The 20,511-nt window shown below is 37.2% G+C and overlaps 1 protein-coding gene across 1 annotated transcript in view; it reads left to right on the forward strand.

Moving 5' to 3' along the window:
• DNAH7 (dynein axonemal heavy chain 7) overlaps positions 1–20,511 on the forward strand; it is a 238,605-nt gene that overhangs the window by 60,913 nt on the left and 157,181 nt on the right. The window contains exons 15-20 of the mRNA XM_054044665.1: positions 1,596–1,820; positions 3,667–3,813; positions 5,601–6,286; positions 11,093–11,279; positions 17,974–18,167; positions 19,410–19,608. Of these exons, the coding sequence (XP_053900640.1) occupies positions 1,596–1,820; positions 3,667–3,813; positions 5,601–6,286; positions 11,093–11,279; positions 17,974–18,167; positions 19,410–19,608 (1,638 nt within the window). The remainder of the gene's footprint in view (positions 1–1,595; positions 1,821–3,666; positions 3,814–5,600; positions 6,287–11,092; positions 11,280–17,973; positions 18,168–19,409; positions 19,609–20,511) is intronic.

Below are 20,511 nucleotides of genomic sequence, written 5' to 3' on the forward strand. Positions count from 1 at the left end.
GTATTTTAATTAGACAACATCACACAAGCCTTTGAACAGATAATGTGATCAAATGGTAAAAAACTTCTGACCATTACTGACTTGGGCTGGATTCAGTTTATTAGAGGTGAAATACACTGGGACTCATTCCCAATATCCTGAGCTGTCAGAGACATGAACTTGCAGGGGAGCAGGGAAATGTCTGATTAGAACTTAGAGAAGAGATGGTACTGCATAGAAAACTTTCAAACACATTCTGCCTGTAATTTATATATAAAGTATTTCTGCCTATAAATCATGTATTGAGCTGTCATTTAAAATGTCATTTAAAATTAGATGTGTGGCTTGTGTGTGATCATCCATCTCAATAACTATAAAATCCCACCACATTATAGATACCAGTGTGATGATTGAGTCCCAGTGGCTTCTCTGGCATACTCAGGCTCCAACTTAGCAATGTACTTAAACACATGTTTAAAATTAAGCATGTGCTTAAGTTAATTCTTATTCAGCAAAGCACTTTTGCACATGCTTAATTTTAAGTCAGTGGAACATAGGTGTATACTTAAAGTTAATCAAGCAAATGAATGCTTGGCTGAATCAGAATCTAAATGCTTTGTTTTTACTCTGAAAGTCTAGCTGAACAATGGCAACACTCTGAGACTTTTTCAAGTGAAAAAGAAAGCTTTAAAAGACCTGAAATGTGTGCCATCTTAAAGTATTGAGTCTCTATTACTGCAGTTTTATGTCAGATAAACACCATATTAAGTTTTCCCAGTTGTGGCTTATTATTATGCACTGGGATCAAATCCCTCCAGATAACTCCTTTGTCTTTTAGCTACAAAGCTATTTTAGTTTTTATATAGGCTATTTTTTTAAAAGACCAGTGTTCCCCAGAGCCAGAAGCCATTACTATATTCTGCTGGATATAAACTATTGTTTAAAAGATAGTGGTATCAAACATTTTACTGGACAGATTGTATCTTTCTAAGTATTATTTCATTGATAAATTTGTGTCATCACATTAATTATTTTTGCTGGGTGTTGTAGCCATGTTGGTCCCAGTATATTAGAGAGACAAAGTGAGTGAGGTAATGCCTTTTATTAGACCAACTTCTGATGGTGATAGAGACAAGCTTTCGAGCTTCCACAGAGCTCTTCTTCAGGTCTGGGAAAGGTACTCAGAATGTCACTGCTAAAAACAAGGGACCATGCAAGGTGAAGTGGACAGTTAACACCTCTATAGTCCTAAAACAAAGAAGGATTAATAGGTTACAGATTGTTGTAATGAGCCATAAATCCAGTGTCTTTATTAAATCCATGGTTTTGGGTGTCTAGCAGAGTTCTGAATTTAAGTTTCCAGGCTCATCTTTTGAAGGTGTGCAGGATCTGACTTTGCTATACACCAGAAATCATGGACTTAATAAAGATACTGGATTTTTATGGTTCATTACAGCAAACTGTAACCCACTAATCCTCCTTTGTCCTATGACTATAGACGTATTAACTACCCACTTCATCTTGAACAGAGACTTTTCATGTTTAATATGACAGATTAAAGAAATTGGGGGGTTTGATGGGAAGACATTTATGTTGTTTAATTTTGTATCCCCTAGGCATATATACAGAAAGTGGAAACACGGGACATGTTTGAGTTGGAACAGAAATTAGTGGACTCCAAAAATTACCTTGCTTTCCTGATAGAGTGTGCAAACTTTTCACCAGCAGATATTCGACTGAATAATAGTGTTTTTCAGTGGTATGCTCGAATGTCAGAGATTTTTGAAGAGCACGGAAAAATAATTAAAGAAAAAACAGAGCAATTTCAAGAGGGACTTAAGGTTAGTAATGAAAGCATTTTAAAAACCTTTGTGTTATTTGAATATTTTAAATAACACAATTGACATAAAAATCATATTGATGGACATAATCTTCTAAAATTTATTTTACACCACTCCTTTTAAAAACAATGCAGAATTAATTACATTAAATAAACATATGACACACTACATATCAGAATATATAATATTAACTAATTTGTATTGATTTCTTATTCATTTGATTGCACATACCATGAATGACTTCTCCAGTATAAGCCATATTTCACAGTTTAGGCCCAATTCTGTAAGCTTTCTTTGTACAGGACCGCCATAGATGTTGATAAGAGTTATATGTATGAAACTTTTAAAGCCCTTAACCTGAAAATACTTGTGCATCCGCTTAATTTAAAGCATGTGAGTAGCCCCACTGACATAGACAGAAATGTGTCAGATCTAATAAAAAGCTAACGTAGTTCTGACAAGAAAGTTATCTACATTCACTAACAAAAGTGAATATTGCTTCTAGGATCATTTTAAAATAATTCAATTTTGTAACTGTAGATTTACTGTGGACTATATTTATATTTATTTTATTTGTACTTTAAAAAAATCAGTTATATTTTACATATAGTATTTTATCTCTAGAATATTTTTCTTTATATTATTGTATAGTTTTGGAGGGTGTCATTGATTTTTGTAGCGGATAAATGCAGATTAGAAATGGAAAACCTTTTCACATAAAAGTAAACCGTGAATGTTTTATTTATCAGTATTTAATGTAAGTATGATTATTTTAATTTGTCAGTTGTATTATTGCTTCAGTGGGTGCATTATTTGTATGTTCACAAAGACTGCAAAACATTACTCATTGTAGTAATCCAGTTGACTTCAGTGTCTGGTAAACCAATGTATGGACCACAAACTGACTTCAGTGGGAGTACTTGAAGAATTTGCATGGCCTGATGCAAACTCTTAGGCCTGGTGACCACTAGTTGTAATCTGGATGGAACTGGAAAGGGGCATTATGGGCACAAGGCTTGATTCCAAGATTGCAAATCAGATCTTAGTATCATACTTCTCACATATATGTTTGGTGTTTTTCAAAAATTAAGAAAATGGTAATTAGCCAGAAGGTGGCATAGAATTTACTACACTGGATCAGATAATTGGTCCATATAGTTTTATAATCTGTCACAGGCATTGACCTGTACTGATACTTTAACATAACATACGCCAAGGCTCAGATTTTTAATGATATTTAGGTGTTCTTCATTCAGCATTGCAAGGCCTAAGTGACTTTCAAAAGTGACCTAGACACTTAGGCTGGGTCTACACTACCCGCCTGAATCGGCGGGTAGAAATCGACCTCTTGGGGATCGATTTATCGCGTCCCAACGGGACGCGACAATCGATCCCCGAATCGACGCTCTTACTCCACCAGCGGAGGTGGGAGTAAGCTCCGTCGACGGGAAGCCGCAGAGGTCGATTTTGCCGCCGTCCCTACAGCAGGGTAAGTCGGCTGCGATACGTCGAATTCAGCTACGCTATTTGCGTAGCTGAATTTGCGTATCTTAAATCGACACCCCCCCCCCTGTAGTGTAGATGTAGCCTTAGATTCTAAGTGCTATTGACTTTCAGTTGATTTTCAGTGGGACTTAGGAGCCTAAGTGCTTACGTCACTTTTGAAAATGGGACTTAGCCATCTACATTGCATAGACCTTGCAATGCTGTATGGAGCAACAACTAAATATTTTTAAACATCTGGGCTCTAGTCAATGTTGTAATGCTATACCTGGGCGGGGGAGGGACGGGAGGGGCGGAATTCCTCTTGAACCCAAGTATATAACATTGTTTGTCACTTTATTAGATACGTTGTGAACGATTTGTTGAGGAATTGGAGAGTTACTCTAAGCAAGTTGAAGAATTTTACACATTTGGAGACATTCAGGAAGTCAACAGATATCTAAAAAAAGCTCAGGCATTGAATGCAAAGTTGGATGTGGCTGCTGATAAGGTAGAGATTTCTAATTTGTCCTAAATGTAAATGGATGAATTTATATAATATGAAAAGCTTTGACAGTTATTGACAAGTAGTAAAACTTACCAGTTTTCTCTGATCTTGGACGCTCTGGGGCCCATTATTATAGCATCATGGGTATTCTAACTTGTGCTGGCAATTGTTGTGGTAGGTGGTAATTGTTGGGGTATGATCAGCTGTTACCTTAATAATAATAATACCTATCTTGGTGGAGGCAATGGAGAGGGGGCTTGACTGGGATTCAGGTTCCATTTCTGGCTAAGTCACCAGTTGCATTACTTTGGGTAAGTCACGTCTCTTCTCTGTGCCTCTGTCTGGCCCAGGGGCTTGTCAGCTGTGGCAGGCAGTCCAACCAGGAGAAGGAAAACTCCAGTTTCAAACCAAGAACATCAGGCCTGACCAGCTGGTTTGTAAAAGTCGTGCCTGTCACACATGCTGTATGAACCTGTATCACCAACCCCTGTTAATGGGACAAGGCGAAGGCAAAGCGAGCAATAATACCTACCCCATTTATAGGGCTTTTCATATGAAGATTTCAGAGCATTTAACAAAGGAGATAAGTATAACTGCTGTGATGCACAAAGGATTTTTCAGGGGCCTAGGATCTGGACCCAGGTATTTATATTGACTATTCTTTAGATCTGTCAGCTGGCTTCCGTGCTATTGACAATGAGGTTTTGGTAACACATGTATGGTCCCTATGAGGGTTTGAAGGAGTAGCATTTAATTGGCATTTCTGTCTTTCTGAGAGATTTCAGAGGTTAGTGTCGGGTGGGTGCTCATCCACCTTGATGGTTCTCTCTTGCAGGGTACAGTATGGTTCTGTGCAGTCTCCTTTACTGCCCAACATGTATGTTGGGCCATTAAGAGTGTCATGGCCTGCTTGCATTAAAACCAATGGTAAAACATTTATTGACTTCATTGGAAACAGAATTGGGCTGTAGGTGCCTGATTCATAGCCCACTGAAGTTAGTAGAAAGACTGACTATGGGCTTGAGCTTTGGATCAGGCCCATAGTGAGAAAGAACCACTCTAGTGTGATGATGGCATCCTTCTTTGTTGGCTCAGTTCTGACCTGTGCCACGCAAAAGTAACTGTATGCCATATTTATGGCTTCCTTGATACTGTGCTTGAGAAGGGCTGAAATGTCCCTCAGTATAATCTAGAGCAGCTTAAAGTTGATCTTTAAAGGCTCTTTAAAGTTGTTCATATTAAACTGTCTCCTAGGGACTGCTCTGCCAGCTAAGGATCAGATGGAGCCTTGCCTTTCCCTGCCTCTTTCTGTTCTCTGACATATCCTTTATAGATATTGCCAGTTTTATGTCATCTGAGTATTTCCCTGCACTGCAGAAATACAACGCTTGAGCTGACAGTCTCATTTTAAAAGAGAGGAGGCTGGTGATAGAGCGTTTTCTATGTAAGATATTTGACTCTGGAAGTTGTTCACTCTTTAGTCTTGCATCCGAGACTGAATTTGTTGACCTTAAGAGCATGCTTCTATTTTTGTGAACAACTGATGGTGATGGCTTGAGAGAGGTGATTAAGGGTGGTTGTTTGTTAATTTATACTGTGATTTTATTTATAAGGTAGGAATGTCCTTGTATTTTTGATTTTTTAAAAATCTTTGCTTCTGTATCATCTTAATTTTTTTAAATATACAGTTATATTTTCTATTAATATATGTGTATAAATATTAATGTATAAATGGTTAATGGGTGTGGACAAATTGTTCTATATTTCATACCTCACTTTTGCCTCTACAGATGGATCAGTTTAATGCAGAAGAAGAGGCCTTTGGATGGATAGCTTCTCAGTTCCCTCAGCGTAAAAAAATCCAAGACACTCTTAACCCATATCTTCGTCTCTATGATATGACTGTAGAGTTCACTTCCAAACACAGAAACTGGATGGAGGGATTATTCACAAAGGTGAATCCAGACCAAGTAGAGGTAGATGTAGGAAACTATTGGCGCGGACTATATAAACTAGAAAAAACCTTCCATGATTCCCCAAATGCATTATCAATGACAACAAAGATTAGAACAAAAGTGGAAGAATTCAAAGAACACCTTCCTCTAATCCAGGTGATTTGTAACCCTGGTTTACAAGAACGGCACTGGGAGGCCATGTCAGAAATTGTTGGGTTTTCACTGAATCCTTCAGAAGACTCAACTGTCTCTTTATATATTAATATGCAACTTGATCCATACTTGGATAAATTTGAGGCTATCAGTGAAGCAGCCAGCAAAGAACATTCACTTGAGAAGGCCATGATTAAAATGATATCTGAATGGGATGCAATGGAATTTATCCTCCTCTCTTATAGAGAAACAGGAACTTATATTTTGTCTTCAGTGGATGATATTCAGATGTTATTGGATGACCACATTGTCAAAACACAAACCATGAGAGGATCTCCATTCATTAAGCCTTATGAAAAAAAAATAAGGTAAAATGTTTTTACTAATAGAAAGCAACAGTGACTTTAACAAGTCAAAAATGAGTTATTCTCCTTAATCTAAAGATATGATTGGAATAGAATATTTGTGAGTTTTGGTAATCCTTCCTAAGAAGGGTGGTAATCTCATTTTAAAAGGGCTAAAACCATTTACTGGTATCGGTATTTAATTCCACATAGCTGGTTTTTACTTTTAATTAAAAGTGAGGGAACTGCTTAACCACTTGATAGCTGGTGGACGTTTTTAGTATGTTCATTTAGAATGCACGTGCTGTGCTGCCAAATGTACAAGGTACAGCCTAACATTCCATTTATTTCAACAGAATAAGGCTTGTCGACGCGCGGCAATTGATGTATCTGCGGTCAATTTAGCGGGTCTAGTGAAGACCTGCTAAATTGACCGCAAATCGCTCTCCTTTTGACTCCTGTACACCTGAACGAGAAGCAAAAGTGGAGTTGACAGGAGACGCTCTCCCATTGACATAGCATAGTGTGAACCCCGCGGTCAGTAGATCTAAGTACATTGACTGCAGGTATGTTAGTCACGTAGCTGAAGTTGCGTAACTTAGATCGATCAATCCCTGTAGTGTAGACAAGGCCTAATAATAAAATATGGCAGCATAATTGGGGAAGTAGTGGGCCAATGAAAAAATTTTTATCTTTACCTAAATTGTAATCTTTCTGAATATTAAATAAATTGGAATCAGTAAACTACATAAAGGGAATGAAGAAAATGAAAAAGACAAAACAAGTAAAAAATTATTTACACTCTTGCCTTCATTTTTCCCTAATTCCTACCCGGTTTCCTCAGTAAATAGTTTGCTCTGTTCTTAAAGCCAGCAGGCTTAGACATATTGGAAAAAACATGAAAATCTTACATTTACAATGATATATTTAAATTAAATATTTAAACATAAATTGACTCTTTTAACTTTTGAGCATCCTTACTTGATATTAAATTGAAAAATGTTGTTTAAGTTGACCCATTCAATAAATAAATATATTGTCAAATATTCATAATGTAATTCCTGATTTATTGCAGTATAATGGTTGTTCTCTCTTAATGTCAAAAAAGTGAAAATTTCCACTGAAATATATTAAACAATAATTATTTATAATCACATATATCAAAAAGTACATACAGTATTGGTCCTAAGAATTACCCAGAATGCTGCAGCTGTGTTGGAGATTGGGGTATGGCAAGACAAACAGTGGCTCATGCAATTTGTGACTGGAAATTACATAGTATTAATGAATACCTTGTTCAAGCACAAACTGTGAAGGCAAAGGACTTTGACATTCTGGTTTTGCAGACTTCATCATGGTCTTGAAGAGATAGTGTTCTAGTGTGATGGGGACTCAGTCCTTCAAGAAGGCTGACCAAGGATTTAATCATAATCTAGTTATAGCCAACATAAAGATCAAACTGTGAAGCAAGGAATAACTAGCAAGTACCCTCAGAGTCTGCTATGATGTTGACAAACAGAAAATCCGTGAAACACAAATAGAATTTAGGAAGATGATCGCAGCTTTTGTTCAAACTGCTAACCTCTGCACAGGTAGTGTAGATCAGACAGAGCACAACATCTTCTTCTGCATTATAGACTGTGAAGAAAGTCCTGGGGAAACAGATCCTACAGAAGAAACCTTGGATCACGGAGATAATTATTGAGTTGTGTGGTCAACGAAGGAAGCTAAGAGCACAAAGGAAGATGGATGAAATTGCAAGAGAGTGATATTCCTGTATAACGAAAGAAATTGATGCACTGATTAAAGTGGCAAAAGAAGAGTGACTTGAACGACAGGGCATAGATATACAGAACTCTTGTGCAGCAAATGCCAGTAGGAAGTCCTTCCAAACCATCAAAACTCTTTTGAAAGGTTTATAATGTTTCATCCAGCACTTGTGGCAGGTATTGCTGAGAACTATACAATATGAACAAACAAATTCTAAGCTGAAAGTGAAGGAGGCAGAGGAAATCTACTGGAGAAGTTGACTTATCCTGATTGAAGAAGTTGAGGATGTGGGCCAACACTGAAACACTGAGAAACAATAAAGTCACCGGAGTGGATAACATATCAGAACTAATTAAAAGAGAGGCACTCATCTGGGTGTACCATAAGCTTGCCAATGTGATTTCAGCGCCTGGAAGATGATCCAAGACTTGGACACAGGCACTGATGGTTTTTATTGCTAAAAAGGGGGTCTCAGCTGTTTGTGGAAATTGCTGGAAATTGTGGAATTTATAACTCTGGCTCACTTGTCAGAGCACAATCTCAGATTCCCTCCTGCAGTTCTGTCTGATGATGGTGGCAGCAAACGGTGATAGACTGAATTATTTAACTGCTCTCCCTGACTTCTTACTTGCAAAATTCCATTTTTGTCTCCGCCTTCTGGATGGAGAAGTTACCGGAGTAGGTGAACTAGGAGGTTATCACAACCTTTGGAGGGTGGCGAGGTCATATGCAGGCAGAAAGCTGCCAGTGGTATAGGATGAAAGAAGAAACTTATGTCCTTTTACATAGGGTCCCACAAAATATAGGGTTAGGGTATTAGTACCATTTGTGTTCCCCTCTCTTATGTCAGAGAAACGGGAATATCAAGCAAGTGGTAATTTGATTTGGTCAGAAATTTTTTGTCAAAACAGTTTACCCTCGCAAAATGCAGTGTGACAAAAAGGATTTTTGTTTATGAAATGATATTGATTCTGATGAAATTTCCCATTAAAACAAATATTTTATAAACAGAAGCTTTTTTGTTTAGAAAATTATATTTTGAAACATTTTTCCCAATTTTTTATTCTGTTTTTATTTCTACTTATGTTCACATTATTTCATGACATGTCAGAAGTAGTTGTGCATAATCTGACATGTTATGTTAAGTGATCATATGATAAGAAATTGTCAACGTATTTTACTCTTACATTTTATTTTTTTAAAAACATTCTGCTTTGTGTTAGTGGTAAACTGTTTAATTACAACACAAACAGGAGACATTTTGATCTAGAAAATAAGGCAAGATGTTTCAATCTGTACTAAGTAACAGTTGCTCTTAATGTATTTTTAAATACTAAACTAAAATAATATTTTGGCTGTTATATCAATATGACATGATATGAACTGTCATATTATACACTACTACTGCAGGCATCATGAAATAATGTAAATATAATAACAAATAAAATAAATTAAAAAAAATCATTTAAAAACAAAATATCAAATTTTGTCTACAATAAAATTTTGGAAACGCATTTTTTTAATTTTCATTTTGTGGAAAATGTTGATACTATTTTGCTTTTGTTTTGATTTGAAATGAAAACAAAGTTTGAAAAGTCAAAATTTCCCACAAAATGGAAATTTTGAGTTTCGACCAGCCCTAGTACTAATATTATCTCCTATGGCACTGGTGAGATGACTACTGAAATTTTGTACCTAATTTTAGTTTCAGCATTTTAAGAAGGATATTGAAAAATTGAGAAGAGTTCAGAGAAGAGCTAAAAGATGACCTGTGGTCTGGAAAACATGCTATATAATGAGAGACTAAAAGAGCTCAAATCTTTTTAGTTTATCAGAGAGAAAATTTAAAAAGAATTTAACTATGATCAATATGTACTACAAAGGGAGAAGATATCTAATATTAGCGGTCTCATTAGCAGACAAAGGCATGCAACATTCAGTGGCTGGAAATTGAAGTCAGCAAAGTTCAAAGTAGAAATAAAATAAAAAATTTTCAGTGAGGCTAATTAACTATTGGAACAGATTACCAAAGGATGTGGTAAATTCTCCACCACTCTTTTAATGAAGACTTTTAATGTCTTTCTAAAAGAAACTATCTTGTTCAACCACAAGTTGCAGGGTTAGATGCAGAAATCACTATTTGAAATTTTGTGGCTATGTAATGAAAGCTAGATGAACAGAATGTTCCCGTGTAACCTTAAAATCTATGAGATCTATGAATTCCTGTAGCTTTGTTATGTGAGTAGTTCCAGTGAAGTCAATGCGTCACTCACATGAGCAAAGGCTCCAGATCACGTCCAAAATATTCTGTACATAGGTTAAGGTTGTTTTTCCATTATAGGGTTTCAATGATATTACCAGTATTTGAGTTCTCGTTCTCTAATGATTGATGATATTGACAGAAAAAAACTTTTGGTGGACTTGCAGACTATATACAGTTGTGTGTGTGTTGTGGGGTACATTATTCCTTATTGTAAATATAATAGCACATGATTAAACTGTGAGTTCTGTTCAAGGTAACGTTCCTGAAAGTACATAGATCCGCATTCAGGATCTGATCAAAAACTCATTCAGATCAATGGAAATATTCCAATGGATTTCAATGGCTTTGGATCAAGTCCTTAGAAGCCAAACTACGCTATTTGAGTTATTTCAGTTTTGGGGCCCATGTTTCGGATCCATGTCACAAATAATTAATTGTTGGAAACCGTAGTTCAGTATTTATTTACCCATTTTGACCAAAGATGGCATCCTTCATTTAAGGGTTACATATATTTCTTACTTCCCAGTCTGCCTGCAAAGGCATTGTAGGGAACTGAGGAATAAGGATCTGTGTTAAAAAAAGCTATTGTACTTTTGGAAAACAATATGAAGAAAAACTGATAATGTTGGAAAGTACTTTATAAATTGAAGTTATTATTTATGTTGTCCAGTTCCTGGTCCTCAGTGATTGTAATTTGTATGTGTCTTATAAAAAAGTCTTAGATCTTAACATTATAAGTAAAAAGATTTATTGTTAGTATTAATACAATGCATGAATCAATGCTTTCTGTTTTATAGGGAATGGGAAGGAAAGCTGTTGTTGGTACAGGAAATCCTTGATGAATGGCTGAAGGTTCAAGCTACTTGGCTGTATTTGGAGCCAATTTTCAGTTCTCCTGACATTATGGCACAGATGCCCGAGGAAGGTAGGCGATTCACCGCTGTGGATAAAACCTGGAAAGATCTAATGAAATCTGTTTTACAGGTAAGGACAACTCTCTTAAGAAAAAGTGGGTGTGTTTGTAGTGTGTATCAGAAAATTGCTTCTGGTGAGATAAAAATGTGTTCTGTATGTTTCATACTAACTCTTTTCCTGAGTCTGTTGTTGTTGTTGTTAATGTTGGTTGTCAAACCTATTTCAGCTACCTAGAAGGACAGTATATCGACAAGTAAAATTAAACAATTTAAACAGTATGTAAAGCAAAATAATATAAAAACAATTCACTTCTTTCAGCACTAAAAGACTGACTGCTATAATATTCCTAAGTGTTTACTGAAATTGTGCATTTGCTCATTTTAAAGGGTTTTATCTACTCACATAATGAACAGGAGAGATATCCCTATCTCTAAAACCCCAGATGTTAAATCTGCATCAGATATTCTATTTTAGCTCCTCTGTAGCTCAACAAGGAAATACATGCTTTACGAACTTGGTACATCAGGGAAATAACCAGTTACCTGTGAGGAAATAAATAATAAATTAAAAGAGAAATCTGCATTCAGCCTTAATCATTTCTGTGGTACGAATGTACGAATGTCCATTCCTTTCCATTAAAATTGTGCTGAATGTGAAATTACTGCTTGGAGGTGAAAGTGTGAAGTTCCATTTTTACCTGGACAAAACCTTTGTTTATCGAAAAAATATTTCGATCTGTGCTTTTTTCAGGATATATATATAAAATTTAGGGATACACAAACTCCAGTGATTGTTTTCTGAGCAACAGGTTGGGAGGACCATTTGCAGTATGATATACAAAATGAAGCATTTTCTGAGTTTCCCAGCAATTCTATTTGGGATATATTTCTCTTTTCTGAATTGGCAGTCATTCAACTTCTGAAGTTATTCCCAATATGAACACTGTTCAGAATATTAGCATCCTTACAAATTTTCATTATCATGCTCTCACATGCTGCCATCTTTTCATTAAATTTAACTTGTTTTATATTGATAAGGTATACAAATGATGGCAAAGTCAAAAAATCGAGTATATAGAGAGACGGGGGGGAAAGGGGTTGAGGTAATATCTTTTATTGGACCAACTTCTGTTGGTAACAGAGACAAGCTTTTAAGCTTACCCAAGGCTCTTCTTCAGGTTTTGGAAATACAAGATGGATCAGATTGTTTAGCATAAGAAGTTAACACATTTCAGGGGACCGTTCATAGTGAAGTGACATGTTAACTCCCCTCATTTTCCCCCATGACTGAAGCAATGGGACAAACTGGACAAATGGTCTAAAGTAAATAGGATGAAATTCAATAAGGACAAACTCAATGTACTCCACTTAGGAAGGAACAATCAGTTGCACACATACAAAATGGGAAATGACTGCCTAGGAAGGAGTACTGCGAAAAGGGATCTGGGGGATAGTGGATCGCAAGCTAAATATGAGTCAACAGTATCACACTGTTGAAAAAAAAGAAAATATCATTCTAGGATGTATTAGCAGGAGTGCTGTAAGCGAGACACAAGAAGTGTTTCAACGCTGATTAGGGCTCAACTGGAGTATTGTGTCCAGTACTGGGCACCACATTTCAGGAAAGACGTGGACAAATTGGAGAGAGTCCAGAGAAGAACAACAAAAAGGATTAAAGGTCTAGAAAACATGACCTATGAGGGAAGATTGAAAAAATTGGGTTTGTTTACTCTGGAGATGAGAAGACTGTGTGGGGACATAACAGTTTTCAAATAGATAAAAGGTTGTTACAAGAATGAGGAGGTAAATTGTTCTTCTTAACCTCTGAGGATAGGACAAGAAGCAATGGGTTTAAATGGTAGCAAGTGTGGTTTAGGTTGGACATTAGGAAAAAATTCCTAACTGCCAGGGTGGTTAAGCACTAGAATAAATTGCCTAGGGAGGTTGTGGAATCATAGAATTGTAGAGTTGGAAGGGACCTGCAGAGGTCATCTAGTCCAGTCCCCTGCACTCATGGCATGACTAAGTATTATCTAGACCATCCCTGACAGGTGTTTGTCTAACCTGGTCTTAAAAATCCAATTTTTAAAGTCCCTTCCAGTCCTATAATTCTATTAGACAAGCGCCTGTCAGGGATGGTCTAGATAATACTTAGTCCTGCCTTGAGTGCAGAGGACTGGACTAAGTGACCTTTTGAGGTTCCTTCCAGTCCTGTAATTCTATGGGAAATTACTATTTTGATGGCATATGCAATTTCTAGTTCTAGGGTGGGAACCAAATATAAATAACTATTGGAATACAATATATTTTACAATGACAAGAATCAGACTCATCCATTTATATTTAGTATTTTTTTCAGAGTGCTGTGATAACCCATTGTAGTACTCAATATTCAAACCTCTCTGAAGTGTCACTGTCATAAACAGAAACGAATATTTCCCAGAAGATGGCACTCTGTGTCCAGAAATATAGTGTCGTGATTTTATGGTTTAGAAGATGGCACTTCCACCATGAATATGACTGTTTCTTCTTAAATCACAAAACTTGACTCTGCTCCTTGCTTTTTTGCCTTTAGATGCCATTGTGCTTTACAATTGATGTGAGAGGTAATACAACTGCTTTTTTTACTTGCCTCACTTTTCATCACAAATTTGAATAATTATAGATTATGCATCTTTAACATATCTTTTTTTAAAGCAAGACATATGAGAGTGAAATTACTTTGTGATTTAATTTCTACTTTTCATAAATTAGATAACTAGAAAAGCGGAGTGTTAATTTTTAGTGTGGAAGAAATTCAAGATTTTGCTAAAACATCTGAGACAAAAGTCTGTGGTAGATTAAAAGTAAGGCTCTGTGTTTGTCACGGAGGTCACGGAAGTCACAGATTCCATGATTTTCTGTGACCTCCATGACTTCTGCAGCAGCCCCGTGTGGCTGGCCCAGAAGCCACCTGAGCAACTCAGGCAGCTCCTGGATCAGTCGCACTGACTGCTGCTGGGGCAGTCTCAGGACATCCCGTCCCCCCAGCAGTAAGCGTTTGGGTGGGGGGGGGCTCATGGTTTGGGATTGGAGCCGCTGTTTACCTGTGGGGGGGGGAGAACTCCTCTCCCTTAACCCCACATGCAGCCAATTAGGGCTGCAGAACCGGGGCTTGGGGCAAAGCGAGGGAGCATGTGGAGCTAGGGAGCTGGGGCCGCCGCTTCCCAGGAGCTGGGTAGGGAGCCTGCCCCAAACCCCCCGCACCCGCATGCCACCTGGGCCATGACTCCCGTCCCCAGCACCTGCGCCTCCCTCTCCAGCACCCGTGGTGCTTCCTCGGGCCGCGTCTCCCTCCCCAGCATTGCGGTGCCCCCCCTGGGCCGTGACTCTCCCTCCAAGGACTCCCACCCCTCTCCCCAGCACCAATGGTGCTTCTCCAGGGCTGTGCCCCCCTCCCCAGCACCTGCGGCACTCCCCCTAGTTTCCCCGCACAGTTTTAGTCATGGAAATTTTTAGTAAAAGTCATGGACTGGTCACGGGCCTGTGAGTTTTTGTTTACTGACCTGTCCATGACTTTTACTAAAAATACCCGTGACTAAAATGTAGCCTTAATTAAAAGTAATTTATAGGAACTACAGTTGCTGGTATATGATTATTGTAACAGGTCTCTTTAGATACACTTAGTTTAGCTGAACCACTATGTTTGTAATACAGTTTCTTTTCCTGCAAGTGATCAAACAAGTAGGGTGACCAGATGTCCCGATTTTATAGGGATCGTCCTGATTTTTGGGTCTTTTTCTGATATAGGCTCCTATTACCCCCACCCCCCATCTCGATTTTTCACACTTGCTATCTGGTCACCCTACAAACAAGTGACACTGATGTTTTGAATGTGAAAGAACAATGGCATTCTCATTTATGCTTCCCCAGAACTGTAGATAGGAAATCCATGTTGAAAGTTGAAATGTTTATTTTTGTCTTACCTCTTTTTCACATATGAAAAGAATCTAAGCATAACCAGGGAAGATTCCCCCTTCTCACATTTGGCAACATTCAGTTTTGAATTGCAAGATCAATTGTACTCAGAAAAATTGCTGATGATGTACGTACTTAGAAAGGAAACCAAAGACTTTATTCTTTGACAGTTTATAGAGTGTACTTAAATATGCACTTTTAAATGCTGTCTTATAAAACCAATTATTTGTTATGTCTGAATTTTGACAGCTCAGTTTATCTTTATATGGTTGAAAAGCATGAATAGTTATTTAATTCAGATTGTGTTCTGATTTGATATAATTAAAGGTGCAAATAACAGAATGCCAAGTAATTTCAGGGTTTTTTTTTTTTGCCTTTGTTTTTTTGCTCATGTAAAGTATACTTCATTTACAAGGGAACATTATAATCAGGTATTAGGCATGTGTGCTTTCTAACAAAATCAACTAGATAACCAACTAATTCGGTGTTTCATAGGTAGGTCGACTGCAAGTACTCAAATGTCTGGTCAAAATAATTGCTAACTGGAATGGGATAATTTTAACACTTTTTATTTAGATTTTTAATTTGCTTTTAAAGACTGGTATTTGGTGAGTATTATTTTGGCTTATACATTGACCATAAGACCTATTAAAAGATAGATCTTGATGCACAAGCAACTTCACATTCTCTGCAATTAGTATGACATTCATTAGAACTAACAAGTCTGCAAAACCTCTTATTTTCTTTCATTTATGGTAAATTAGATAACTCACTTAGATAATTACAGTAGCTCTACTAAGCATTTGAATTAATTTTGTTTGCTGAAATTCTGGATTAATTTAGAAAGGGCTCAATAAAATTCCTGACATGAATTATTTTATCTTCTATACAGAACAAAAATATAATAAGAAATCCAGTTCACGTTGGAATGTGAAAAAGCCCTATAATATTTCCCTTTGTTTTATATTTTAAAAAGCAACAGCACCCTTTAATATTTAGTAATGGGTGATCAAGTCTGGTATTCTAACTCTGACATCTAACCATATTGACCCTTCACAGGTAGGAAAACGCCTGCCACCCATAACTTCCCCATCTCAGTATTTCTGACAGAGTGTATGTAATGTTTTACACAAGGGATAAAAGGAATTCTGACCTGTGCAGAAATCTATTGATGCTGTAAACCCATTTGATTTGATTACCGCCTTAGAAAGGGTGTGATGGGATCTCCAGAGTGCAATCTGGACTGTGGGACTGCTGAATCCTCTGTCCCACCAGCCTGGGATATCCCTCTCACACTGTAATGCTGTTGTCAAGCTATGATAGGCACTGCACTTACACAGACATCCACAGGCAGGGACACGTTCAACTGTTTTACCCGAATGCTCTCCCAGCCACTCATGAACCAACAATAGAGGCTCCAGCCAATTCTTCCCAGCTCCCTAGCCTTGCAACCCAGAATTTTACTGTCTTGCACTGGCCAGAAGGCTGGCCAGTATAAGTTCATTATCCAGTTCACTATTTGCTCAATGTGGAATGGACACACATTGACTAGCCTTTGTAAACTGAGCTGAGATTTCCCAAGCACTTCAACCAAAACACACTGTTTTACGTAAAATATAAAACGGATTTATTAACTATAGAAAGATGGATTTTAAGTGACTATAAGTAGCAAGCATAGAGATCAAAGTTGGTTACTTAAAAAATAAAAATAAATTCGTTCTACAAACTAAATTGGATTTGAATCAAGCAGTGTCTCACCCTGACAGATGGTACAAGCAGGTTACAGATCCTCAATACACAGGCTGGGACTCTTTTCCAGCATGGGACCACCCTTCCGCAGTTCAAAGTCTTTGTTCTCCAGACATTCTTCCAGGTGTTGAGTTGAGGGTGGAGAGAGGCCAAGTGATGATGTCATTTCCCCTCTTTTGTATTCTCTTCCAGCTTGCTGGAAAGATCTTTGCTGGGATGTGGGGATCAGGCAGTTCCCATTGGTCAAACAGTCTCTCTTGCATACGTGCTCTCTTTGAGAAGTCTCTGGGATGGGAGAGTGGATTCCCTTTAATGGTCCATCAGCACATCTGGCTGGTACTTTTTTGAAAGTTTGGCTGTGAGCATCTCTCAACCTCACAACATATTTCAGTAACGTACATAGCAATGCTTCATAACTTCACAAACAATGATAGCACATGCAATCCAACAGATCAAGACTTTTAAAATGATACCTCACAAGATATATTTTGTACAAAACATATAATAATCATATCGCCATGTTGAATATGAGGGTTCCAGGATGCGACTTTGAGGTACAGAGTGTGACAAAGTGTAATGATCAATGTACAGTAGTTGATCATAAAATTATCCAGAGGCTTTTCTTAAAAAATCCATCTAATGCCATCTGTTTGATTTTCTATGTTAGTGAATTGTATAGGCTGACTACAGATTATGGGCCAGATCCCCAGCTGGTGTGAATATATGTAGCTACATTGAAGTCAATGAAACTATGGCACTGTAGATCAGTTTAGGATTGGATCCTATGTTTTGGATTGTATTTTCATATAGTAATTGTGGATGATTCAAAAATTCACTTTAATACCTTCAAAAAATCAGATATTAAAGAAGATTAACATAAAACACGTATAATAAAATATGCACTAGATAATGATATCGGTTAAAGCAAAATTTCAAACAAAATAGAGAGGACTTCAAAGGTAACTTTGTTCCAGATTTTTCTTCCTATGTCAGAGTGGCAAACTACTCAGTATGACATCAACCTTTTCTGAGTGGAATAATTTCATTTTGTTTTTCAGGACAAACATGTTCTGACAGTGGTGATGATAGACAAGATGTTGGAAAAGCTAAAGAAGTGCAATGAATTGCTGGAACTAATTCTTAAGGGACTTAATGAATACTTAGAAAAGAAGCGCCTTTACTTCCCCAGATTTTTTTTCTTATCTAACGATGAACTCCTTGAGATCCTTTCAGAGACCAAAGATCCTACACGGTACAGTAATATTTGATATATGTGTGAGGCTCCTAATACATGCATCTTAAGAGTAGTTTAGAGTGATCCTGTAGCTGCTCCATTCATAGAACTCTCATTTTATTCATTGAGACTTATGCATCTGAAGTAACTACAAGAACAGGCCTTGAGTTATCAAGGAAGTATCCAAACCAAAAGTGATTACTTTTAAAATATGTATTAATTAAATTCAGTATGTTTTGCCAAACTGTTCATCCTGGTTGCACACTAGAGAAATTTAGTAAAGTGAGAGTCAAGGTAGAGACTGAAAGCTAAGTTAGAAAAAAAGCATCGCATTCCTGCTATTACCTATGGAGGACTGAGCTTGATGTAGAGACTGGGAGACCTCTGATGACACTAAGCATTGGAGTTTTGGGTACAGTTCACCCCAATGCAAAGGTCTGCAAATGCCCTCTGCACATCTTAAACTGTATGTTAATAATGGATTTCATACTTTGTAGGACTACTGCCTCATTCATGGCAAGATTGTGAAACTCTCACTTATACTAAACAATATCTTACCCCACAAGTAGTTCCACTGAAGCAAATGAAAATACTTGTTAAGTAAGGTGATATTCAGTTGTGGGTAGAGCATTGGAGTTTCTCACGCAGTGTACAGTGAATGCACCAGAAGACTGTTCACTGAACAGTGAGGATAAAAATGAAGGTTGAACAACTGACTCATTCACTCAGAAATGTACATACTGTGCAATGAATGAGACAGGGGACTTTGTGGGAACAAAAAATAAAGAAAGAAATATCCTATCATGTAATGAAAGACTTTATTGTAATTTATATGCACAAGGAGCTTCACTTGCAGTGTTGTTTTAATGTAACTATTTGCATGGAATGTATAACTCAAAAACGGTTTTAGATTATATAGGAAGATCAACACTTACACCAGTTGTGCCTGAGCCTTAACAATGTTTAAATTGCTGAGGACCTGAACAATGTTAAAAAAATGTAAATTGTTCTTTAAAAACATTGTGTGTGTGTGTGTGTGTGTATGTAAATCTTTAAATGTACGTATGTGTGTGTGTAAATCTTTGAACATTAGCAGGTTAAAAATGTTTTTCTAAAGTAAATTCCTCAAAAATACCTTTAAGAAGCACATTCCTTTTTTCTTTTATAGTATTGATGGAAAATAGTTTGGCTGAGTTTTAAAGTAAAGTTTGGTTATTTATGTAGTCTTAAATTCTGTATGTTTTGTTTTGTTTTCTGCAGGGTCAACCCTCACTTGAAAAAGTGTTTTGAAGGAATTGCAAGTGTTGAGTTTACTGAAGTTTTAGACATTACACATATTAAGAGTAGTGAAGGAGAGGTTGTGGAACTCATAGACACAATCTCAACATCTAAAGCTAGAGGTCAAGTTGAAAAGTGGCTCGTTGAGTTGGAGGCAGCTATGATAAATTCTATCCACAAGGTAATAAAATATATTCTGTTTTATTCTGTGTACAATAAAACATGACAATGCAGTCTGTACCATTCCTGATACATTCCTGATGGAACAATCAAGCAAAGTAATCCAGTGTAGAAATACCATAGTGTGTCACATGTAGTACAAAATTATTATATTCACTTGGCCGCGATTCATGAAAGCACTTAGGAGTGTGCTTTGAAGTCAGTGAGACTTAGCCATATTCTTACAGTTAAACACGTACTTAATTGCTTTGCTGAAATGGGGCATTTAAGCGCAACATGGAGGCAATTTTGTTTTGACCTGGTCTGGTGGTTCTACTGGGAGTGCTCTTGAAATACTGGTATGACATTTCCTGTCTCTTAATTCGCAGACCTATAGATGCTAAGGGTATGTCCACATTGCAGTTAGACACCCGGGCCTGGCCCATGCCAGCTGAGGCAGGTTTGCAGGGCTCGGGCTCAGGGTTGTTTAATTGCAATTTATGCATTTGTGCTTGGGCTCTCAGAGCTCCAGCCCGACCCCAGTGATTAGTAAGCCACTTAGGATAGTTTGTACAACTTGTATTGGATAAAGATATTGTAAGTTATTAGCAGATTTTTTTTGAGCTTTAATTGTATGTATTGCTGTTTCTTTCCTCCATACTTAATACTTCAGTGTCTGAATCTAGTTATTGAGAAACCAGTCTCTCCAACAGTTAAAAATGCAGAGCAAAATGCTTTTTGATTAATTCCGAGACATCCAAAGCTTTAAAATAATGCAAACCCAGATTTTGAATGAAGAATTTCCATTCTGTTGTTTTGCTTTTTCACATAAGAGGTGGAGAGGAAAGGTGGTCTTTTGGTTAAGATGCTAGACTGGAAATCAGGAGATTCAGGTTCAGTTAATTTCCTGTGTGACTTTGGTCAT

Source organism: Malaclemys terrapin, chromosome 11 (assembly GCF_027887155.1).
Source record: "Malaclemys terrapin pileata isolate rMalTer1 chromosome 11, rMalTer1.hap1, whole genome shotgun sequence".
In the NCBI taxonomy this organism is placed as follows: Eukaryota; Metazoa; Chordata; order Testudines; family Emydidae; genus Malaclemys; species Malaclemys terrapin.